This window comes from Ammospiza nelsoni, chromosome 14 (assembly GCF_027579445.1).
Source record: "Ammospiza nelsoni isolate bAmmNel1 chromosome 14, bAmmNel1.pri, whole genome shotgun sequence".
Taxonomy (NCBI): Eukaryota; Metazoa; Chordata; class Aves; order Passeriformes; family Passerellidae; genus Ammospiza; species Ammospiza nelsoni.
This window is the reverse complement of record NC_080646.1, coordinates 18,714,833-18,733,125: the sequence shown is the minus strand read 5'-3', so window position 1 is coordinate 18,733,125 and position 18,293 is coordinate 18,714,833. Positions and strand designations below refer to the sequence as shown.

Genomic DNA, 18,293 nt, shown 5'->3' with positions numbered 1-18,293 from the left:
TGGGTTTGTCAGGCCTCTCCCATCTCTGGAGGTGAATTACACACAAAGGGCTGAGCTGAGCTTGTCTGAAAGCTGCTAACCAACACCTCCCCATGAACACTCACTGGGAGTGCTGCTGCTGCTCTCCAAGTTCTCTCCCTTTCAGACTTTCTCCAAAATTCTGAGTGTGTGAAAGCAGTTTATTCCTGTCACTGAGCTAATTTAACAACATAAAAAGGCTGAAACACAAAGGTTTAACTCTCCCAAGTGCTGAGCCTACAGTTCCAGAGGGTGGCAGCTGCTGTCAGGAGTCCCTGGGCTGGGGGACACAAGGTGAGCTCTTGCAGGACGGTGTGCCCTGCTCTCACCTGGTGCTGTGGGAAGGAATTGAGCAAATGTGGTGGTGTGAGGTCCTTAGGATGAGGTGAGAGATGAGAATTTCACTCTTATGTTCTCAGAAGGCTGATATGATATTCTATTCTATTCTATTCTATTCTATTCTATTCTATTCTATTCTATTCTATTCTATTCTATTCTATTCTATTCTATTCTATTCTATTCTATTTCTATTCTATTCTATTCTATTCAGAAAGGATACATCAGAGGGCTAGAAAAGAGTGACTAATAAAAACCTCTGACTGACCAGAGTCCTGACACAGCTGGACTGGGATTGGTCATGAAGTAAAAACAATTCATGTGGAACCAATCCAAGATGCACCTGTTGGTGAGCAACCTCCAGATTGCATTGCAAAGCAATCAATTATTGTTTACATTTATTTTCTGAGGCTTCTCAGCTTCTCAGGAGAAAAATCCTGGCAAAGGGATTTTTCATAAAATATCACAGTGACAAACAAGTGCTTAAAAATGCAAGGTTGTTGTGGTGAGGGGTGATGGGAGCCCCTGCTGCAGCCCAGCTTCAGAGGCTCCTCTCCAGGCTCTGCAGGCACTTGAGGAACAGGAACCATTGCCCTAAAGCAGGGGCTGCTGCCATGTGGCATTTGGGAATTCATCTCTGCAGCCCTGTTGTGCCTGCTCTCAGCTCTGTGCAGCTGGGGATGTGGCTCTGCTTCCTGCAGCTGGGAAATGGGGAGTTGACTCCAATAGGCAAAGGATAACTTGGCAGCCAACCCCATCACACTCTAACACCCAGCACCCCCTGTGCCACCTCCCATGCCAGCTCCCTGCTGCCTTGCAGCCAAACCTTTCCTGCCACAGTGGGGTGAGGGGGTGCTGGGATGAGCCTGCACAGGCTGGAAACTGGGGATATGGGGGCAGCATGACACAGAGCTGCTGCTGGCTCCATCCCCACCAGATTTATTCTGCTTTGCTGAGCAGAAAAGGCACGGAGTGAGCGGGATGTGTGGCTGGCTGGGTGCTCATGCTGAGGTGTTTGGGAGCAGTGCTGAGCTCCCACAGAGCCAGAGTGCCTGGTGATATGTCACAGACATCTTTTATGAAAAATCCTTTCTGTAGGATTTTTCCTCCTGAGAAGCTGTGAGGCCTCAGGAGCAAAAATTAAACATTGATTATCTGCTGCTGTGGAATGCAACAGGTGCATCTGTGATTGGTCTCATGTTGGTTGTTTCTAATTAATGGCCAATCACAGTCAGCTGGCTCAGACTCTCTCTCCCAGCCACAAACCTTTGTTATCATTCTTTCTTTTGCTATTCTTAGCTAGCCTTCTGATGAAATCCTTTCTTCTATTCTTTTAGTATAGTTTTAATATAATATATATAATAAAATAATAAATCCAGCCTTCTGAAACATGGAGTCAGATCCTCATCTCTTCCCCCATCTTAAGACCCCTGTGAACACTGTCACAGTGATAGAACTTGATGTGTTTATGTTTTATTTCAATTTTATGCTACTTTTTTTTAAAGGTGAAACTGTCTGGGCAGCTCCAGCAAAGCCAGTGCCACTGTAGGCTCTGGAAATGGCTGGAGATCCTCATGTCACCACAGGAATGGGATTTGCTTGCAAAGTACGTGGGTGTTGAGAGGTCTGGTTTCTAAAGGAGAAAAAAAATGAAGGAAAAATCTGCCAGGGCTGATTGCTGCAGTGTCTGTTGTGGTTGGTTAGAGCCAAACAGGGCAGGTTTTCTGTGAGCAATTCCAGTGCTTAATTACAGCTCAGTCACATCCTCAATGCAGGCACAGATTCCTTCGCGGGCAGGAGCTGTTCCATGAAGCAAAGCCATGCTGGGCTCTGTCTGATGGCTGCTGCAATTCCAGGGGGTGATTTTCTTTTTGTGTCAAAGCTAAATGCATAAGCAGGAGCGTGATGGTTGGGAAGTGAGCTGTGAGGGGTGATTGCAGCAAGCTGGAGCTGTGAGCCAGAGGCTGGGTTTGTGTATTTGTGATGCTTTAGTGCACGGTTGTTGGTTGAACAGCAGTGAACATCACGGTGCTTCATCCAGATCTGTTGCTGCTTATTGCTTTGCAGGGGTTCACAGAGCTCAGGTTTTGTCAGTTCCCCACTGTCTTTAATGAGATTGGGTAATTTCATGGTGATTTTCGTGCCCTTAAAATCAGAACAGATCAACTGTGGTTTTTTTCCAAGGAGCATCTTCAAGATGAAACCTGGTCCATGCCTGAAGACCACAATGCCCAACACAAAGTATGCAGCTCCCAGGACAGCCCAAAAGTTGGCCAGGAGAAGGAGAAAAGGCAGAGAAGGAAGAGAGGAGGTGCTCAGAGCACCCTGGGGATGGCTCCTGTGCCAGAGCAGTGCAAGCCACAGTGCCAGCGACTCAGGGCTGAATCAGATGGGGAATGTCCTGGTTCCATCCCCCAGGAAGGTGCACTGAGTGATGCCAGAAGGGCCCAGCCTGTGCCTTTCCCACAGTGGCAGCAGCTCAGGTGGGAGTTGGTGTGTGTGGGTGACTGATCTGAGACTCTCATCTCTGGGAGAAGAGAGGCAGCACCCACACTGTGTTTTCAGAACAGCCTCCTGCCCCTTTGAGCTCTCCCCAGCCTCGTTACACTTTGGTCCCTGTGTTATCTGCACTCAGATTCTCACCTGTCAGGAGCCACAGGACTCTGCCAGAGGTGATCCACCAGCCTGAGCAGGTTGGATTCATGTGGGACGGAGGGGCTTTCCTAGAAGTCTGCCTTGGTGGCTCTATTGGGCCCTAATTGAGTGGCTTTGCTGTGGGTTCCTAATCTGCCCAGGACTGTGAGAGTCCCTCTTCACATTTGCTTATCCCTCAGTTTCTGTAAAAACCCACCAGCTCCATCACGCACAGTCCTGCTTGCCCGTGGAGCAGGTCTTGCCTCTGTGTGCTGGCCTGCTGGTTGGGCACATTGTGTGCCAAACCTACTCCAGCTGCTGGGGAAATTCATAAACCTGTTCACTTCTAGCAGGTCCTGTAAGTGGCTGATCCAGCAGGGTTCCCTAAACCTGAGGGGAAATAACCATCTTCACAGAGAGCAGCCTAAATAGGGGCAGACTAGAAATTCACCCTTTGTGATTCAGAACCTCTGTGCTGCAGGATGGAGCTCTCAGTCTCTTGCTCCTTCTGCCCAGCTCCTCATATTTTGCCTATTTGTGCTCCTTCTGTTTAACAATTCAAAAACCCTTCCTGCATCTCTCTCTGCTGAATATCTTGGTATTACTTTTTTTTTTTTCCAACCTCCCCTTTCCCCATAGAAATAGTCCTGAAGGAAAAATAATGTGGAGGGAATGAACTTCTCTGAGCCTTGATTCACTCAAAGTGGGATGTCAGATTTCTGCTGTATAATTCTGGCTGGGACACTTCTGAGCTGGGCCTGGGTTTGCCTGGAAGAAAACACGATTTTCTTCTCTAAGTCTTCTTGCAGAACAGTTATTTGTATATGTCCAGCAGTGTGGAGTGAAAGGGAGACCTCAGGGAAAACCACAGCTCATTTACAGCTTAAATGAAACTTGAAAATGAGTTGAAAACAAGATGTGCAAGATTTCAAATTTTATCTTTTATAAACAACAGCTATTGCCTGTGGATGAATCCCTGTAACAGAGGGATTTAATCTTTGTAAACAAGAGAAAAATGCATCAAAATAGACCCTCAGGCATGTGGCAGGACCTGGCTTTGGAGAAATGGTGAAGAAGAGGCTGAAGCAACCTAACAGCTGCTAAGAGTTTTATTGGCACAGGAGCTCTGTGAGGGAGACAAATAGGGGAATTCAAGGCCTTTGCTCCTTGTATTTGTTTTTTATTAGAGCCATCAGTTTGAGCACATATTTGCCTGCCCAGGTGGATATTTGCAGGGCCTGGGAAGCCTCAGCTCCCCAGCATGGAGTCTCTCTCTTGCCAGCCTGGCCACCTCTCTGAGGGTGCAGCAGTGCCAAAGGTACTAAAACATGGAATTTCAGAGTGATTTGGGCTGGGAGGGACCTTAAATCCCAGCCAGTCCCAACTTCTGCATGTGCAGGGACACCTTCCAGTATCCCAGGGTGCTCCAAGCCATGTCCAGCCTGGCCTGGGACATTTCCTGGGATGGGGCACCTGTGCCAGGGCCTCACCACACTCACAGGGAACAATTCCTTCTCAATATCCCATCCAACCCTGCTCTTTGGCTGTGGGAAGTTATTTCCCCTTGTCCTGTCCCTCCATCCCTTGTCCCCAGTCCCTCTCCAGCTCTCCTGGAGCCCCTTCAGGCCCTGCCAGGGGCTCTGAGGTTTCCCTGGATCCTTCTCTGGTCCAGGTGAGCACCCCCAGCTCTGCCAGCCTGGCTCCAGAGCAGAGGAGCTCCATGGCCTCCTATGGACTTGCTCCAACTGGTCCATGTCTTTCTTGTGCTGAGCAGAGGAAAAAACAAAAATGGGCCTTGCTTTAAAGCCCTTGAACCCAGGGTATTTTCAGGTTGGTCTGTTACATTTGTTAGTGAGGCCCTTCTGGCTGTGCAGTTTTTACATCCATTTATTCTGCCTGGTTGTGGTTTCCTTTGTTTTCCTGGTGAAATCCTGCTTTATCCTTAGGTGCATTTAGGGGATTTGCTACAAGTGCCTGTTTCACAGGGGTGTTACTGCTCATCTTATCCCTGCTTGGACAGGAGTTTGGTGAGGAGCAGAACACACTAAGAGTAGACTTGGAACTTGTGGAAGGAATTTGGAGGCTTATGGGCAAGGTGAAGCCACAGGGATCTGTGACAGTGTTCACAGGGGTCTGAGGATGAGGGAAGAGACCAGGATCTGACTCCATGTTTCAGAAGGCTGATTTATTATTTTATGATATGTATTACATTAAAACTATACTTAAAGAATAGAAGAAAGGATTTCATTAGAAGGCCGGCTAAGAATAGAATAGAAAAAAATTATAACAAAGGTTTGTGGCTCGGCTCTCTGTCTGAACCAGCTGACTGTGATTGGCCATTAATTACAAAAATCCAACATGAGACCAACCCCAGATGCACCTGTTGCATTCCACAGCAGCAGATAATCATCGTTTACATTTTGTTCCTGAGGCCTGTCAGCTTCTCAGGAGGAAAAATCCTACGGAAAGGATTTTCCATAAAAGATGTCTGCAACAGGGATCATCCACCTGGATTTCCCAAAGGTATTTGGGAAGGTCCCCCAGCAAAGGCTCCTGAGAAAGGAAGCAGCCCTGGAATAGGAGGTGAGATCCTTATAGGGGAAATTGTTTGCTAAAAGGTAAAGAACAAAAGGGAAGAGGGAAGAGACTGGGTAATAAAAGAGATGAAGTTTAAATGTGCATAAATATAAAATGGTGCACAGGGAGAAAAACCAATTTTAACTCAATTTATGAAGCAACGGGTTCCAAGTTAAGTGTTACCATCTGAAACATCGGGGTTGTTACAGATTGTGCTATGAAAATGTGAAAATGTCAATTCTGTGGTCAGCAGCCATCCAGAGCAAACTGTGTGTGTCAATTGCTGGGCAAAAACAGAGCAAAACAACCCCTGCTCCCTCTGGCTGCAGGGGATGCTGAGGATTCCTGGAACTCTGAGGTGTTTTGGGTGGGAAGGGACATTCCTGGAGGGTGGGGGGCTGTGCAGGGCTGCTCTCACCCAGCCCCAGAGGGTAAATCCTGCAGAGAGGGGAGGGGATCTCTGTGCAGACCCTCCTCTGAGGGTCTCTGAGGGTTTCTCTGCAGATCCTCGAGGACATAACCATGGGCAGCTGGAATTTTCCAAGGAGTCACCTCAGCCCCATCTCCTGCATCACCTGGTAAAGTCAGTGTGCTGACTGCCAGCAAAACTGATTTATAAACTGGAATTTCTTCAGCTTTTTTGGTATATAAGCTGGGAGGATTCCCTTGGAGGCTGGGAAGGTGAATCTCTGCTGAGCTGGACACAGCAAGTGGCAGAGAAGCACTGCAGTGGCAATTCCTGCCTGGAATGCTGCAAGTCCCAGCAGGCTCCTTGCCCTGATCCACCAAAGTGGGAGGCAGAAAATCTACCACAAACCCCACCAGGCTGGTGATGGCCAGGTTCTGGAGCTCAGGTCCTGGGTGCCAATTATTTTCCCTAAAATTAGGAGCAACTTCTTTGTGAAGGCTGGAAAATCCAGAAGAAATCAGGTTTCTCTGTTGGTGTCTGGGGCTGGTTTTTACCAAGGCTGCTGCGGAGGAAGGAATTGCTGCTCCTGCCTGGATGTCAGCACTGCTGCTGCTGCAGCTCAGTGAGTGCTGAACCCTCTCAGCAGCTGTTTTCCAGCAAAGCCCCCCTGGCTGCCCTGAATTGTGCTCCTGCTTGCAGCCTCCAACACATCCCTGAGTAGCTGTTCTGGTGCTCTTTGCAGACTTGAATCAGGGTTATGGGCTCACATCTCCCCCACACACACCAAGAGGCCAAGCCTTGGTACTCAGCAATCCATCTGACATCCCCTCAGTTTTTGAGGGCACTACAAAAGGGCAGGAATTCCCTGATTTCCTTTTCCCATCCTTCCCCAAGCTTCCTTAGCACTGCCACTGGGATGGAAAATACCTGTTCCTCTGCTCCCACCCTGGCTGAGGCAACAGCAGCTGAAAAAGAAGGAACATCTGGCTGCATCTGGCTAATTAGAGCAGTGCACAAGCCTTCATCCTGTTTGAAAGCCTGCAGCTTCCCAGTGCTCATCCCTTGTCCCTGGGGCTGCCTGAAGGAGTGGGATTTACCCTGTCACGCTTCAGTTGGTGCCATAATTGCCCAGGGCTCTTCCATCTGCCCTCTGTAATTGGGATCACTTTATCCCTGCCTCCATCCTCCCTAATCCTGCAGGGAACCCCTCAGCTTGCTGTTCCCCACAGTGCAGGATTGTGCTCAGCTTCCCAAAAAAACATCCCCAGGGCAAGGAGAAGCCAAACTCAGCAGCCTGGGCAGCACCAGGATCTTCCTTCACACTCAGCACCTTCTCTGGACCTCCCCTCCTCCTCCTCCTCCCCTTCCGATATCCCCCACCCTCTCCAGACACCCCAAATTTCCATCACTTTGGCCACCATGAGTGAATTTAAAACTGTTTTGAAGAAAAGGTGCAGGGTAGTGTCAATCCATTTCAAGCTGTGTTTTGTCAGTGCTGTGAAAAATGCCAATCACTTGTTTTTAAAATTTTAAAAGTTTAATAATAATAGTAATGGTTATAAAAATAGCAATGTCGTTAGAGTAATAATAATTTGGGCAATTTGGATTTAGGACAATACGAGACAATAAGAGCAAAGAGTTACAGATGGTCCAGGTATCTTTTTCTGGGCAACATAAGCCCAAAAAAGGACCCAAATGTTAACAGAGGATTAACCCTTAAACACAACAGCCTGTTGCATATTCATACACCTCATACATGATGCATAAATTCCATTGAAACACAGGATTCTGTCTGGTCAGTGTCAGCTTCTTCCTCTGAATCCTGACTGCATCTTCAGGGCTGAATGAGGCAGGAAGAGATTCTGTGCAGTGTGTGCAGAGCTGAGTGCTTGGCAGATTCAGTTTAGATGTAATATAACATAGAATAATAGAGTATAATAAAGTCATTAATTAGCCTTCTGATAAGATGGAATCTTATCAGATCTTATCACTCTCTCCCTCCCATCGAGGGCAAAAATATCCACTACACTCACGTACCGGGAGATGGCTTGGAGCTAAACCGGGAATGGAGCTCAGGGCTGAGCTCCGGGGCAAAAAGAAGAGAAGGAGAAAGGAGAAGGTGGAAGATGGGCATGGAGAGATGTGGGGACGGGGATCGGACTCAGCAGTGAGTCTTTCACATCTCCCGCTCCCCCGGGGTGCTGGGATAACACACGGCGGGCACGGGCGGAGCTCGGAGCGGGTCAGACCGGGCGGGCTGGGCTGTGTCGCGGTCCCGGTATAACCAGGCGGAGTCGGGGGCCGGGCTGTGTGCCGGTCCCTCCCGCCGCTATAACCGGGCTGTCCCTCCCCGTGTCGCGGTCCCTCCCGCCGCTATAACCGGGCTGTCCCTCCCCGTGTCGCGGTCCCTCCCGCCGCTATAACCGTGCGGGCGGCGGGTCCGTGTCCCGGGGCGATGGCGCTGCGCTGCCTGCTGCTGCTGCTGTGCGGAGCCGCGCTCGGACCCGCCGTGCACCTCGACTTCGCCGAGCACCGCAGCCAGGCCGCCAAGATCAAGGTCAACCCCCGCGGCAACCTCTGGGCCACAGGTACCGGGCGGGGACGCGGGGACACGCGGGAGGTGCGGGCACGGCGACATCCCGTCCCGTCCTGTGGCTGCCTTGGGAGCTGCTCCCACCGGGGAGGGGATGCTGGCAGTGCGCGATGGGCAGGGGTGAAGTCACATCCAGCAGGTCCGGCATCCCTGGGTGTGAGGTTCAGCATCCCTGGGTGTGAGGTTCAGCATGTCTGTAAGCCCAGAGTTCTTGTTAATGGGAACACAGAGTGAAGTTTCCCCAAAATCCCACGTGGAGCTAGTGAGCACCTGTGGTTTCTGGGTTTCTCTTCGCTTAGCTGCTTTGGGCATTAGCTCACTCGGTGCTCCCTGTGCTGGTGCCAGCTCAGCTGCAGCCCCGTGTCCCCCCAGGCACGCCGTGTGTGCTGTTGCAGGTCACTTCATGGGCAAGAAGAGCGTGACGGGCTCCCCACACCTGGAGGCTGCCGAGGAGCCTGCGGTGCCCGTGGTGTTCGGTCCCTCTCTCCGAGCCCTGCTGGAGGACATGATGGAACTGCTGACCCGGGAGCTCCTGAAAATCCTCTTGCAGGAAAGGCTGCTGGATGAGAACCAAGGGAAATACGACCTCACTGGCCAGGTGAACGTTTACTGAGCTACAGGGAGATGCTCAGAGCAGAGAGGTGGAGGAGCTGTGCTGGAGAGGGGAGAACCTGCACAGCTGAAGGTGCACTCCCCTCTTCACCCTCCCTTTTAACTCTTCTTAAGCCACTTTTAAAGACCAACCCCAAAGGGAGAGGGGAGAAGTGTCCTGAGGCTTGTGCCCGGCTGGGCAGTGACAAATAGTCCCAGGTGCCTGGGAGGGGTGTGAGGATGAGCAGGTAAATCTGCAATGGAGCTGTGGCAGCAGAGGTGTCCAGGGGTTGTTAATAAACATCTGGATCTTCCTCAGCCAGATGCAGAAGAGGATGGTGTCCCCTTTCCAGGGACAGGGAAATCCTCTCTCCCTGTTATTGCCACAGCAGGAGACCAAGAGGGGACACAGTGTGTGAAGGGAAAAGCATCTGTGAAGCAAAGAGCTTTGGCTCTGTGTCCCTGTGGTTGGGATCCCTCGATGCTGAGGGCACAGAGCCTTGCAGAGGGTAGCTGTGCATTGCTCCTGCTGCTGCAGAGTGGGTTTGGGGGAGCAGGGAGAGGGCAGGAGCTCCTCTGGTGCCACTGTGCATCAGCACACCCTCACTGTGGCTTTTACCTTGGAGCTCCCCCAGCTCCTGGTGGAAAACCTGCCCCTGGGAGCAATGCACAGGCACAGATCCTCGGGCAGGATGCAGAGATTGAATTGCTCAGTCCAGAGATGGAATTTCTGCATCCATAAATAGAATTAGGCTGTGTGGCTCTGCTTGTCTGTTGCCTCCTGCACACCTCCCTGGTGTCTCACCCTTTCCAGTCACTGCAGAAGTAACTGGGAGTCTAAAAAGGATGAAATCCTCCGGGGTCAGTCCCACCTGTGCTGTCCCACTGAGGCAGTGCCTGAGGAGCCATCCAGCAGCCCTGCATGCAGGTAAAGCTGTTTCTGCTGGGCAGGGCTTGCTCCTCTTGGGCACAGGTGTGTCTGTGCAGGGGCTGCCCAGAGTGCTGCTGCCGTGCCACAGGCTCCAGCTGGGTGTGCCAGAGCCCTGCCAGCCCTGGCAGTGCCATTCCCGGAGCCCAGGGCTGGGTGCTGCCCAGTGTGGCACTGCTGCCACAGCCCTGCTCTGCTGGGTGATTTGTGTGTGCCCATGCAGGTGCTGCTGCCTCTCTGGGGCCAGGTGGGTGGTGTGCCCATCACAGCTGGGCTGCTTGGTGTGAAACTGGCTCCTGCCCCTCACTTTCTCTCCCCAAAGCCTGGAGCCTCTCCTTGCTCAGTGCCCTGGTCCCCTTGGGCACCTTGCTGGGTTCTGTTTCTGGGTTTGCTCCTTGGGCACCTCTGAGCACTTCCCTTCCCCAGCTCCTGCCCTCCTGCTCCTTTCTCCACCCATCCCCAGGGCAGCCTCACATCTGGGCTGCTGTGGGTATTCCAGAACTGCCTCTGAGTGCTGCCCACCTTGTACTGGTCTGTGTGACCCACCTAGAAAAACTGTTCTTGCTCTGTGGCTGTCACAGCGCCAGTCCAAACCCCTGCCACCGTGCCAGCTTTGCCCTCAGCACGGCTGTTGTTGGACACCAGGTGTCAGCAGCCGGCCCGAGCTGCTCTGTGTGCTGTTCCCTCGTCCCTCTCAGAGCTGCCTCTGTGTTCCCTCATCCCTCACAGCCTTTTCATGGCTCTGCCCTGGAACTCCCTGTCTGTGCCTTGCTCAGGGTCCGTTGGTTCCATCTCAGCTTTCCAGCCATGTATGTCCCATCAGGGTTTGGCTCTCAGCGTGCTGAGGCTTCACTGGGATATTTCCTGAAAAATCCCTTTGCCAGGGTTTTCCTCCTGAGAAGCTGAGAGCGTCATTGCCCTGTGTGACAGAGATGGGGCTGGCAGAGGAGGATTCTCCCCATCCTTTGTCATCTCCTGGGATGTGTGGCACTGACTCCCCATGGAATGGAGCAGCTCCAGGTTTGGGGAGAGCCCTTCTGCCTGTGCTCAGTGCCAATCCCACAAAACCTCTGTGCCTCTTCCCTGCTGTGTTTTCTGCCTCTTTCTGCCCTCTCACATTCTCTGCTGAATGAGGCTTGTGGTTATTAATTGTTGTGGTGTTGTTGCGGGTCCCAGGATGAGGTGAGAGATGAGAACTGACTCCAAGTTCTTAGAAGGCTGATATATAATATAATATAATATAATATAATATAATATAATATAATATAATATAATATAATATAATATAATATAATATAATATAATATAATATAATATCTAATACCATATTATATTATACCGTATACCATATGATATAATATTAATTTATTGTATTATATTTATTACATTTATTGTGTAATAATATAATTAATTAATTATATTAATTAATTAATATGTTTTATTTTATTTTATATTGCATTCTATTTATTATACTATATTTATTATATTATATTTGTTATATGTATTATATTATAATTATATACTAAAACTATACTAAAGAAAGAGAAAGGAGACATCAGGCTAGAAAAAAATGACAATAAAAACTTGTGACTGACCAGAGTCCGAAACAGCTGGACTGGGATTGGTCATGAAGTAAAAACAATTCACATGGAACCAATCCAAGATGCTCCTGTTGGTGAGCAGCCTCCAAACCACATTCCAAGCAATCAGATAATTATTGTTTTCATTTCATTTCTGTGGCTCCTCAGCTTCCCAGGATAAGAAATCCCAGTGAAGGGATTTTTCAGAGACTATGTCAGTGACTGCTCTGCCCTGGAGCTCAACCAGCGGCTGCTGCCTCCCTGGGATGAAGTTTCCCCTCAACATCTGAGCTGTGGTTCAGCTGCTGGAGCACAGATGGGAAGCTCCTGGCTCTGTCCTTCTCATGCGCCCTGAGGGTGCCATGGGGTGTTTGTGTGCCCTGCCCAGGGTGGGGATGGTGCTGGTTGTGTGCATGCCCCCTCTCTCACTGTTGTGTTTTGTTTTGCAGGAGACAGGGCTTTTAACAAAGGTGCTGGAGAAGTACTTCTCAAACTGAGGAGGAGCAGCTGGGGAGGATGAGGTGTGCAAGGTCAGCTGTGCCTGTGAACAGAGGAGAGCTTCGTCCTTGTGGGCTCCTATAGCAACAGCACTTTTATTTATTCTTTCTGAAATATTGTTAATAGTGACGGCGTGCGTGGAAGTGGAGCCTCCCTGTGTGTTTTGTGTTTCTTTGCTGTCTGACGCGCCTGTGTGAATAAAACTGGTTCTTTGCACAGACTCTTCTCTGGGGGGAGGAAGGCAGAGCCCAGGGCTTGTGCAGGGGAATGGGCAGGGGGAACACCTTGGGGAAGGGTGAAGGGAAGCTCCCAACAGCTCAGAGGGTTGGATTCATATCCATGCACCCTCTGCTCACTGAAGGAGACCCTGACATATAAAACAGCACACCTGTGTGTCCGTGTTCACAGGGGTCTGAGGATGAGGGAAGAGATGAGGATCTGACTCCAGGTTTCAGAAGGCTTGATTTATTATTTTATGATATATATTATATTGAAACTATACTAAAAGAGTAGAAGAACAGGTTTCATCAGAAGGCTAGCTAAGATAAGAATAGAAAGGAATGAATAACAAAGGCTTGTGTCTTGGCGCTCTGTCCGAGCCAGCTGGCTGTGATTGGCCATTAATTAGAAACAACCACATGAGACCAATCACAGATGCACCTGTTGCATTCCACAGCAGCAGATAATCATTGTTTACATTTTGTTCCTGAGGCCTGTCAGCTTCTCAGGAGGAAAAATCCCAAGGAAAGGATTTTTCATGAAAAGATGTCTGCGACACACTTGGGTGAGCTGATCCCACCACTCATCACTGGAGCATTTGTGACCCTCTTTGCTGGGAATGTTCCCAGCAAAATCTTGTCCTGGCAGTGCTGGGGTTGTGGCTCAGAGTCCTTGTGGCACCTCAGGGTTAGCTGCAGGCCCTGTGACCATCACACACTCAGGGTTAGCTGCAGGCCCTTGGCCACCACACGCTGCTCTGGTTCTGAGGCTGCTTTGTGTTGAGGTCTCAGTGCTCCCTGCCCTTGTGCCTGCAGTTCAACACCCACAGGGGCAGAGGCACATCCCTGGGCCCTTGGTTGTGCAGGATGGCAGGAGAAGGGAGCTGGGGGTGAAATGGGTGATGGAACAGTGCCATGAGCAGACTCTGGGTCTGCTCCTTCTGGAAGTGCTGCTCACAGCTGCACCCCATGGCTGCCAGCCACTTGTGGGGGTCACAGAATGAGTTGGGTTAAAGGGACAGCTTGTTGCCGTGTTCCAGGGGCAATTCCACTCTCTCAGGTTGCTCCAAGCTCTGTCCAGCCTGGCCTTGGGCATTTCCAGGGATGGAGCAACCACAGTTTCTGTGGGCAACCTGTGCCAGGGCCTGCCCACCCTCACAGGGAGGAATTCTTTCCCAATATCCCATCTAACCCCTCTGGGAAGGAGCTAGCCATTCCCTGTGTGCTGTCCCTCCATCCCTTGTCCCCAGTCCCTCTCCAGCTCTCCTGGAGCCCCTTCAGGCCCTGGCAGAGCTCTGAGGTCTCTCCTGAGCCTTCTCTCCTCCCAGCTGAGCATTGTGTCAGCCTTTCCTCAGAGCATCTCCATGGCCCTGGAGATGTCCCCAGGAAGAGCAAAGCCTGGCAGCAGAGCCCACAGTGCTGCCATAAATGAAGCCATAAACGTTCACACTCTGCTCCCCACAATTCTGGTAAAATTCAGCCTGGTAAAATTCTGATAAATTCAGCCTGAACAGGAGCCTCAGAGCCACCTCACACCAAGCCAAGGGACGATCCAGCATCTGAAGGTGCTGATAACTAGTAGAGGGGTCAAAGCCATGGTAGGAGACCTTCCCCCCATGCTTCCTGTCCTTTGAAGGGTAGTTCAGATCCTGTGGAGCCTCCTCTTCCTCACTGGAGCAGCCCCTGGGAAGAGCAGCACCTTGAGCCTCCCACAACATCTACTTCTTGTTGTGTTCTGGGTATGTGGGTGACCCCCAGCTCACCTTTTCATTAGCTGGAGTAAAGCTTTGACTAAAAACTAATTATTAGCAAGGAAAATAATGAGCCTGGGGATTGTGTTTGACACTGGAGGAAGCCAGATGCCCCTCAGCCAGCAGAGTGAGGGCCTGACAGCCTCAGGGGCTTCCTGCCTTGGTGTGCCATGGGACCACCCTGCCCAGCTCACTGCAGGGGGAGCAGGGTCCTGAGGTACCCAGGTGAGATCCTCACTGTCCCCCAACCCAGCCAGACCCTGTCCAGCTGCCTCTCTGCCTGTCTGTCTGTCTGTCTGTCTATCTGTCCCCAGCCCCCCATCCCTCTCCTCTGGGTTGGGATAAAGAAGGGTGAGGTCACTTGTTAAGTGCTGCCACGGGCAGAACTGGCTTACCTTGGGGAATATGAGTTTATTTATTAATTCATTAAAGTATTTGATTCAGGTTTGGGGAAAAAAAAACAACCCCCCCAAGCATTTTCACACCTGGGGAAGGCACCTCCCCTCGCCTCTGCCATTGTCACTTCCACCCCTCTCCTGCTCCCTGGTGTCCCTGTGGGTGACATTTATTTATCCCTCACAGGCCAACCACTAAAATCACTGTTCAACCCCTAAATCACCATTCCCTCTTGAGTTTAGATTATAAATGAGAGGATCAGGAAAGCTTTTGAGGAAGTTCATCATTTTTTGGCAGTGTGCTGGCTCTGCCCTGTCATCCCCCTTTCTGGCATTTCCCTGCACAGGCCCAGCACAATGTCCCATCACTCACCAGGTCACCTTCTTAGTAAAGCTCCAGGACCAAGGCTTTGTGCCCAAGCTTAGAAAATGAGTAAATTCTTCACTTTGGTTTTTTTTCCCAGCTCTGATGTGTTTCTGTCACTCCTCTGGTTTGAAGCTAACTCTCCGTGCTGCAGCTGGGGCTCAGGTCCTTGCTCGCAGCTGTTTCTGCACACTGCGAGCACAATGTAAGTCAATTTATTGTAAATTAATTTAAGTATTTGATTCAGAGATGCAACAAGGCCCCTGGGGGTCACTGGGATGACTTTCCTGGGGTGTTCAGACTGGCTGGCTGTGACCGTGTTCACAGGGGTCTTATGTTGAAGGAAGAGACAAGGATCTGACTCCATGTTTCAGAAGGCTGATTTATTATTTTATTATATATATTATATTAAAAGAAAATTATATATTAGAACTGTACTAAAGAAAGAGAAAGGAGACATCAGAAAGCTAGAAAGGAATGCATAATAAAATCTTGTGACTGACCAGAGAGTCCGACACAGCTGGAATGGGATTGGTCATGAAGTAAAAAACAATTCACAAAACCAAATCAAAGATGCACCTGTTGGTGAGCAGCCTCCAAACCCCATTCCAAGCAATCAGATAATTATTGTTTACATTTCCTTTCTGAGGCCTCTCAGGAGAAGAAATCCCGGTGAAGGGATTTTTTCATAAAATATCACTGAGACAGCCTTCACGGCTGACATTTGTGCCTTTGGCTGCGGGGCTGGCTCCGAGGGATGTCAGTGAAAATCCAGTGCCACCACTGGGTGTCATTGCTGTCCCAGGCTCAGGGCAGGGCTCGGCGACAGGGTTCACACTCCTGCTGAACTCTTGCAGAGACAGCAGCCCCAGGCTGGGTTGTTCCCTCCTCTGGGGTGCTTGGAGACCAACAAGGCAGGCAGGGAAGCAGAAAGGGAAGGAAGCAGAAAGGGAAGCAAGCTGCCATCAGGAAGCAAAACAGCCAAATTCCATTGCCACCCCCACGCTCCTCCAGGGAAACCTCTTCATGTCCTGGTGTGAACATCAAAGCCTGGCCTGACCAAGGTGAATCCAGCCAGGACAGAGGCTGGGACAAGCCAAGGAAGTGGATTTCCAGAGCTTGGCGCTGTATCCAGGTGATTTCCAGGGAACAAGGCGCACAGGAGGAGATGTTAAATGCAGTGTTCTCAAACCACGGAGAGGTTCCAGGTGGCCAAAAAGGCCAACAGCAGCTGGCTTGGGGCAAAACCAGTGTGGCCACAGCGCAGGGCAGTGCCTGCACTGCTGAAACACCTCCAGCCCGGGGGGAAGCTCTGGGCCCCTCACTCCAAGAAGGACAATGAGGGGCTGGAGCACATCCAGGGAAGGGAACTGAGCTGGGGAAGGGGCTGGAGCACCAGAAGCAGCTCAGGGAGCTGGGAGGGGAGAAAAGGAGGCTCAGGAGGGACCTTCTGGCTCTGCACAACTCCCTGACAGGAGGGGGCAGCCAGGTGAGAATCAGGCTCTGCTCCAAGGGAACAGGGACAGGATGAGAGGAGATGGCCTCGAGCTGTGCTGGGGATGCTCAGGTTGGACACCAGGAGGAATTTTTTCATGGAAAGGGTGTTCAGGCATTGAAAGGGGCTGCTCAGGAGAGGGAGTCTGTGGTGTTTGTGAGGGTCCCCAGGAGGAGGTGAGAGATGAGAATTTGACTCCTTCTTCTCAGAAGGCCGATTTATAATTTTATGAATCTATATTTATTATTATATTAAAGAATGCTATACTAAAACTATACTAAAGGAAGAGAAAGGAGACATCAGGAGGTTTAACAAGAAAGCATAAAAACTCATGACTGATTCCTCGGAGTCCGACACAGCTGGCTGTGATTGGTCATTAAGTAAAAAACAATTCACATGGAACCAATCGAACATTCACCTGTTGGTAAACAATTAATGTCCAGACCACATCCCAAAGCAGCAAAACACAGAAGAAGCAAATGAGATAATATTGTTTTCATTCCTCTCTGAGGCTTCTCAGCTTCCCAGGAGAAAATCCTGGGCAGAGAGGATTTTTCAGAAAATGTGATGGTGACAGGAGTCCCCATCCCTGGAGGTGTTCAAGGAATGATTTCATGTGGCATTCAGTGCTCTGGTCCGGCTGGCAAAGTGGGGATTGGTCACATATTGGACTCAATGATCTTGGAGGCCTTTTCCAACCTCAGTGATCCTGTAATTCTGTAAAAGGCACACAAAGGCCTTTTCCTGATTCTATGACCCACCAGCTCACTTTTCCCTGTCACTCACCAGCCTCCGGACTCATCAGACTGGTGGAGGTGACACTGAGAGGGTGATGGGACCTTCAAACTTTCAACAAAGGCCAACTACTGCTCAGGCAGCACCAGGATCTCCCTGTTGGGCTGACCCTGCCCTGCCCAGACCTTCAGGGACAGCAGAATGGGATAAAGTTCCTGCAGTGCACATGGAGAATGAAAGCAGCTCCAGAGCAGCAGGGACAGCACCAGCTGTGGGGCTGGATGGGAGCTGTGACGGTGGCCACAGGGGTCTCAAGGTGAAAGAAGAGAAAATTTGACTCTATATTTCAGAAGGCTGGATTTGTTATTTTATGATATATATTACATTAAAACTATACTAAAAAAAATAGGAGAAAAAGTTTCTCAGAAGACTAGCTAAGCTGAAAACAGAAAAGAATAAATAACAAAAGTTTGTGTCTCGGACAGAGAGATGAGCTAGCTGAGCTGCGATTGGCATTAATTATAAACATTTAAGGCTAATCAAAAATCTACTTGATGCATTCCACGGCAGCAGACAATCACTGTTTACATTTTGTCTCTGAGGCTTCTCAGCTTCTCAGAAAGGAAAAAATCTTTAAAAAATGAGATTTTCATAAAAAGATGTCTGCGACAGAGAGCCCTTCTGCCCCAGGACCCTCCCACAGGACTCCCAAAATCCCCAGGGTGCTGGAGTGCACTGAGAGAAGGCCCAGCACTATCTGACACCTTCTTTTCCTTTCTATTCATTGTAACCTCCATGCAGGGCTGAGGAGAAGCCAGGGGCTGCAGCAGGAATGAGGAAATCATGAAATTTTTGGTTTTTCAGGCTGGAGCAGTGCAAAATGCAGCGAGCACGATACACCTGGCCTAGCAGTGGGGAATGCAGCAGGGACAGCAGCCAGCCCTGCTGGTCCTGCTGTGCCATAAACCCCTCCTGGCGTGTCCCAGCCAGCCCTTGGGCTCCTGGCGCAGTGCTGAGGAGCTGTGGAGCTGCAGAATTGCCGCGGAGTTGATGGATTTATAGAATATGTGCAGCTCAGCAGCACCACAGAGGTGTTTTCCTCCTGTGGGGAGAGCATCCCAGCTGGAATTTGGGCAGATCTCTGTCCCAAAGGAGGAGGCAGAGGTGGGGG

The 18,293-nt window shown here is 50.2% G+C and overlaps 1 protein-coding gene across 1 annotated transcript; it reads left to right on the top strand.

The window, feature by feature from the left end:
* The first annotated feature begins 8,356 nt into the window (after positions 1–8,356).
* On the top strand, positions 8,357–12,384 carry NMB (neuromedin B). The gene is made up of 3 exons (XM_059482562.1): positions 8,357–8,562; positions 8,963–9,165; positions 12,116–12,384. The coding sequence occupies exons 1-3, from the start codon at positions 8,430–8,432 to the stop codon at positions 12,161–12,163; spliced, it is 384 nt and encodes a 127-aa protein (XP_059338545.1). The 5' UTR covers positions 8,357–8,429; the 3' UTR covers positions 12,164–12,384.
* Positions 12,385–18,293: the final 5,909 nt, after the last annotated feature.

What these genes read in the sequence shown, in the direction of transcription:
- NMB (XM_059482562.1), top strand. Translation starts at nt 8,430, where the DNA reads ATGGCGCTGCGCTGCCTGCTGCTGCTGCTGTGCGGAGCCGCGCTCGGA. An exon ending in CGGCAACCTCTGGGCCACAG is followed by an intron (nt 8,563 to 8,962) that starts GTACCGGGCGGG and finishes GTGCTGTTGCAG; the next exon opens with GTCACTTCATGGGCAAGAAG. An exon ending in AATACGACCTCACTGGCCAG is followed by an intron (nt 9,166 to 12,115) that starts GTGAACGTTTAC and finishes TTTGTTTTGCAG; the next exon opens with GAGACAGGGCTTTTAACAAA.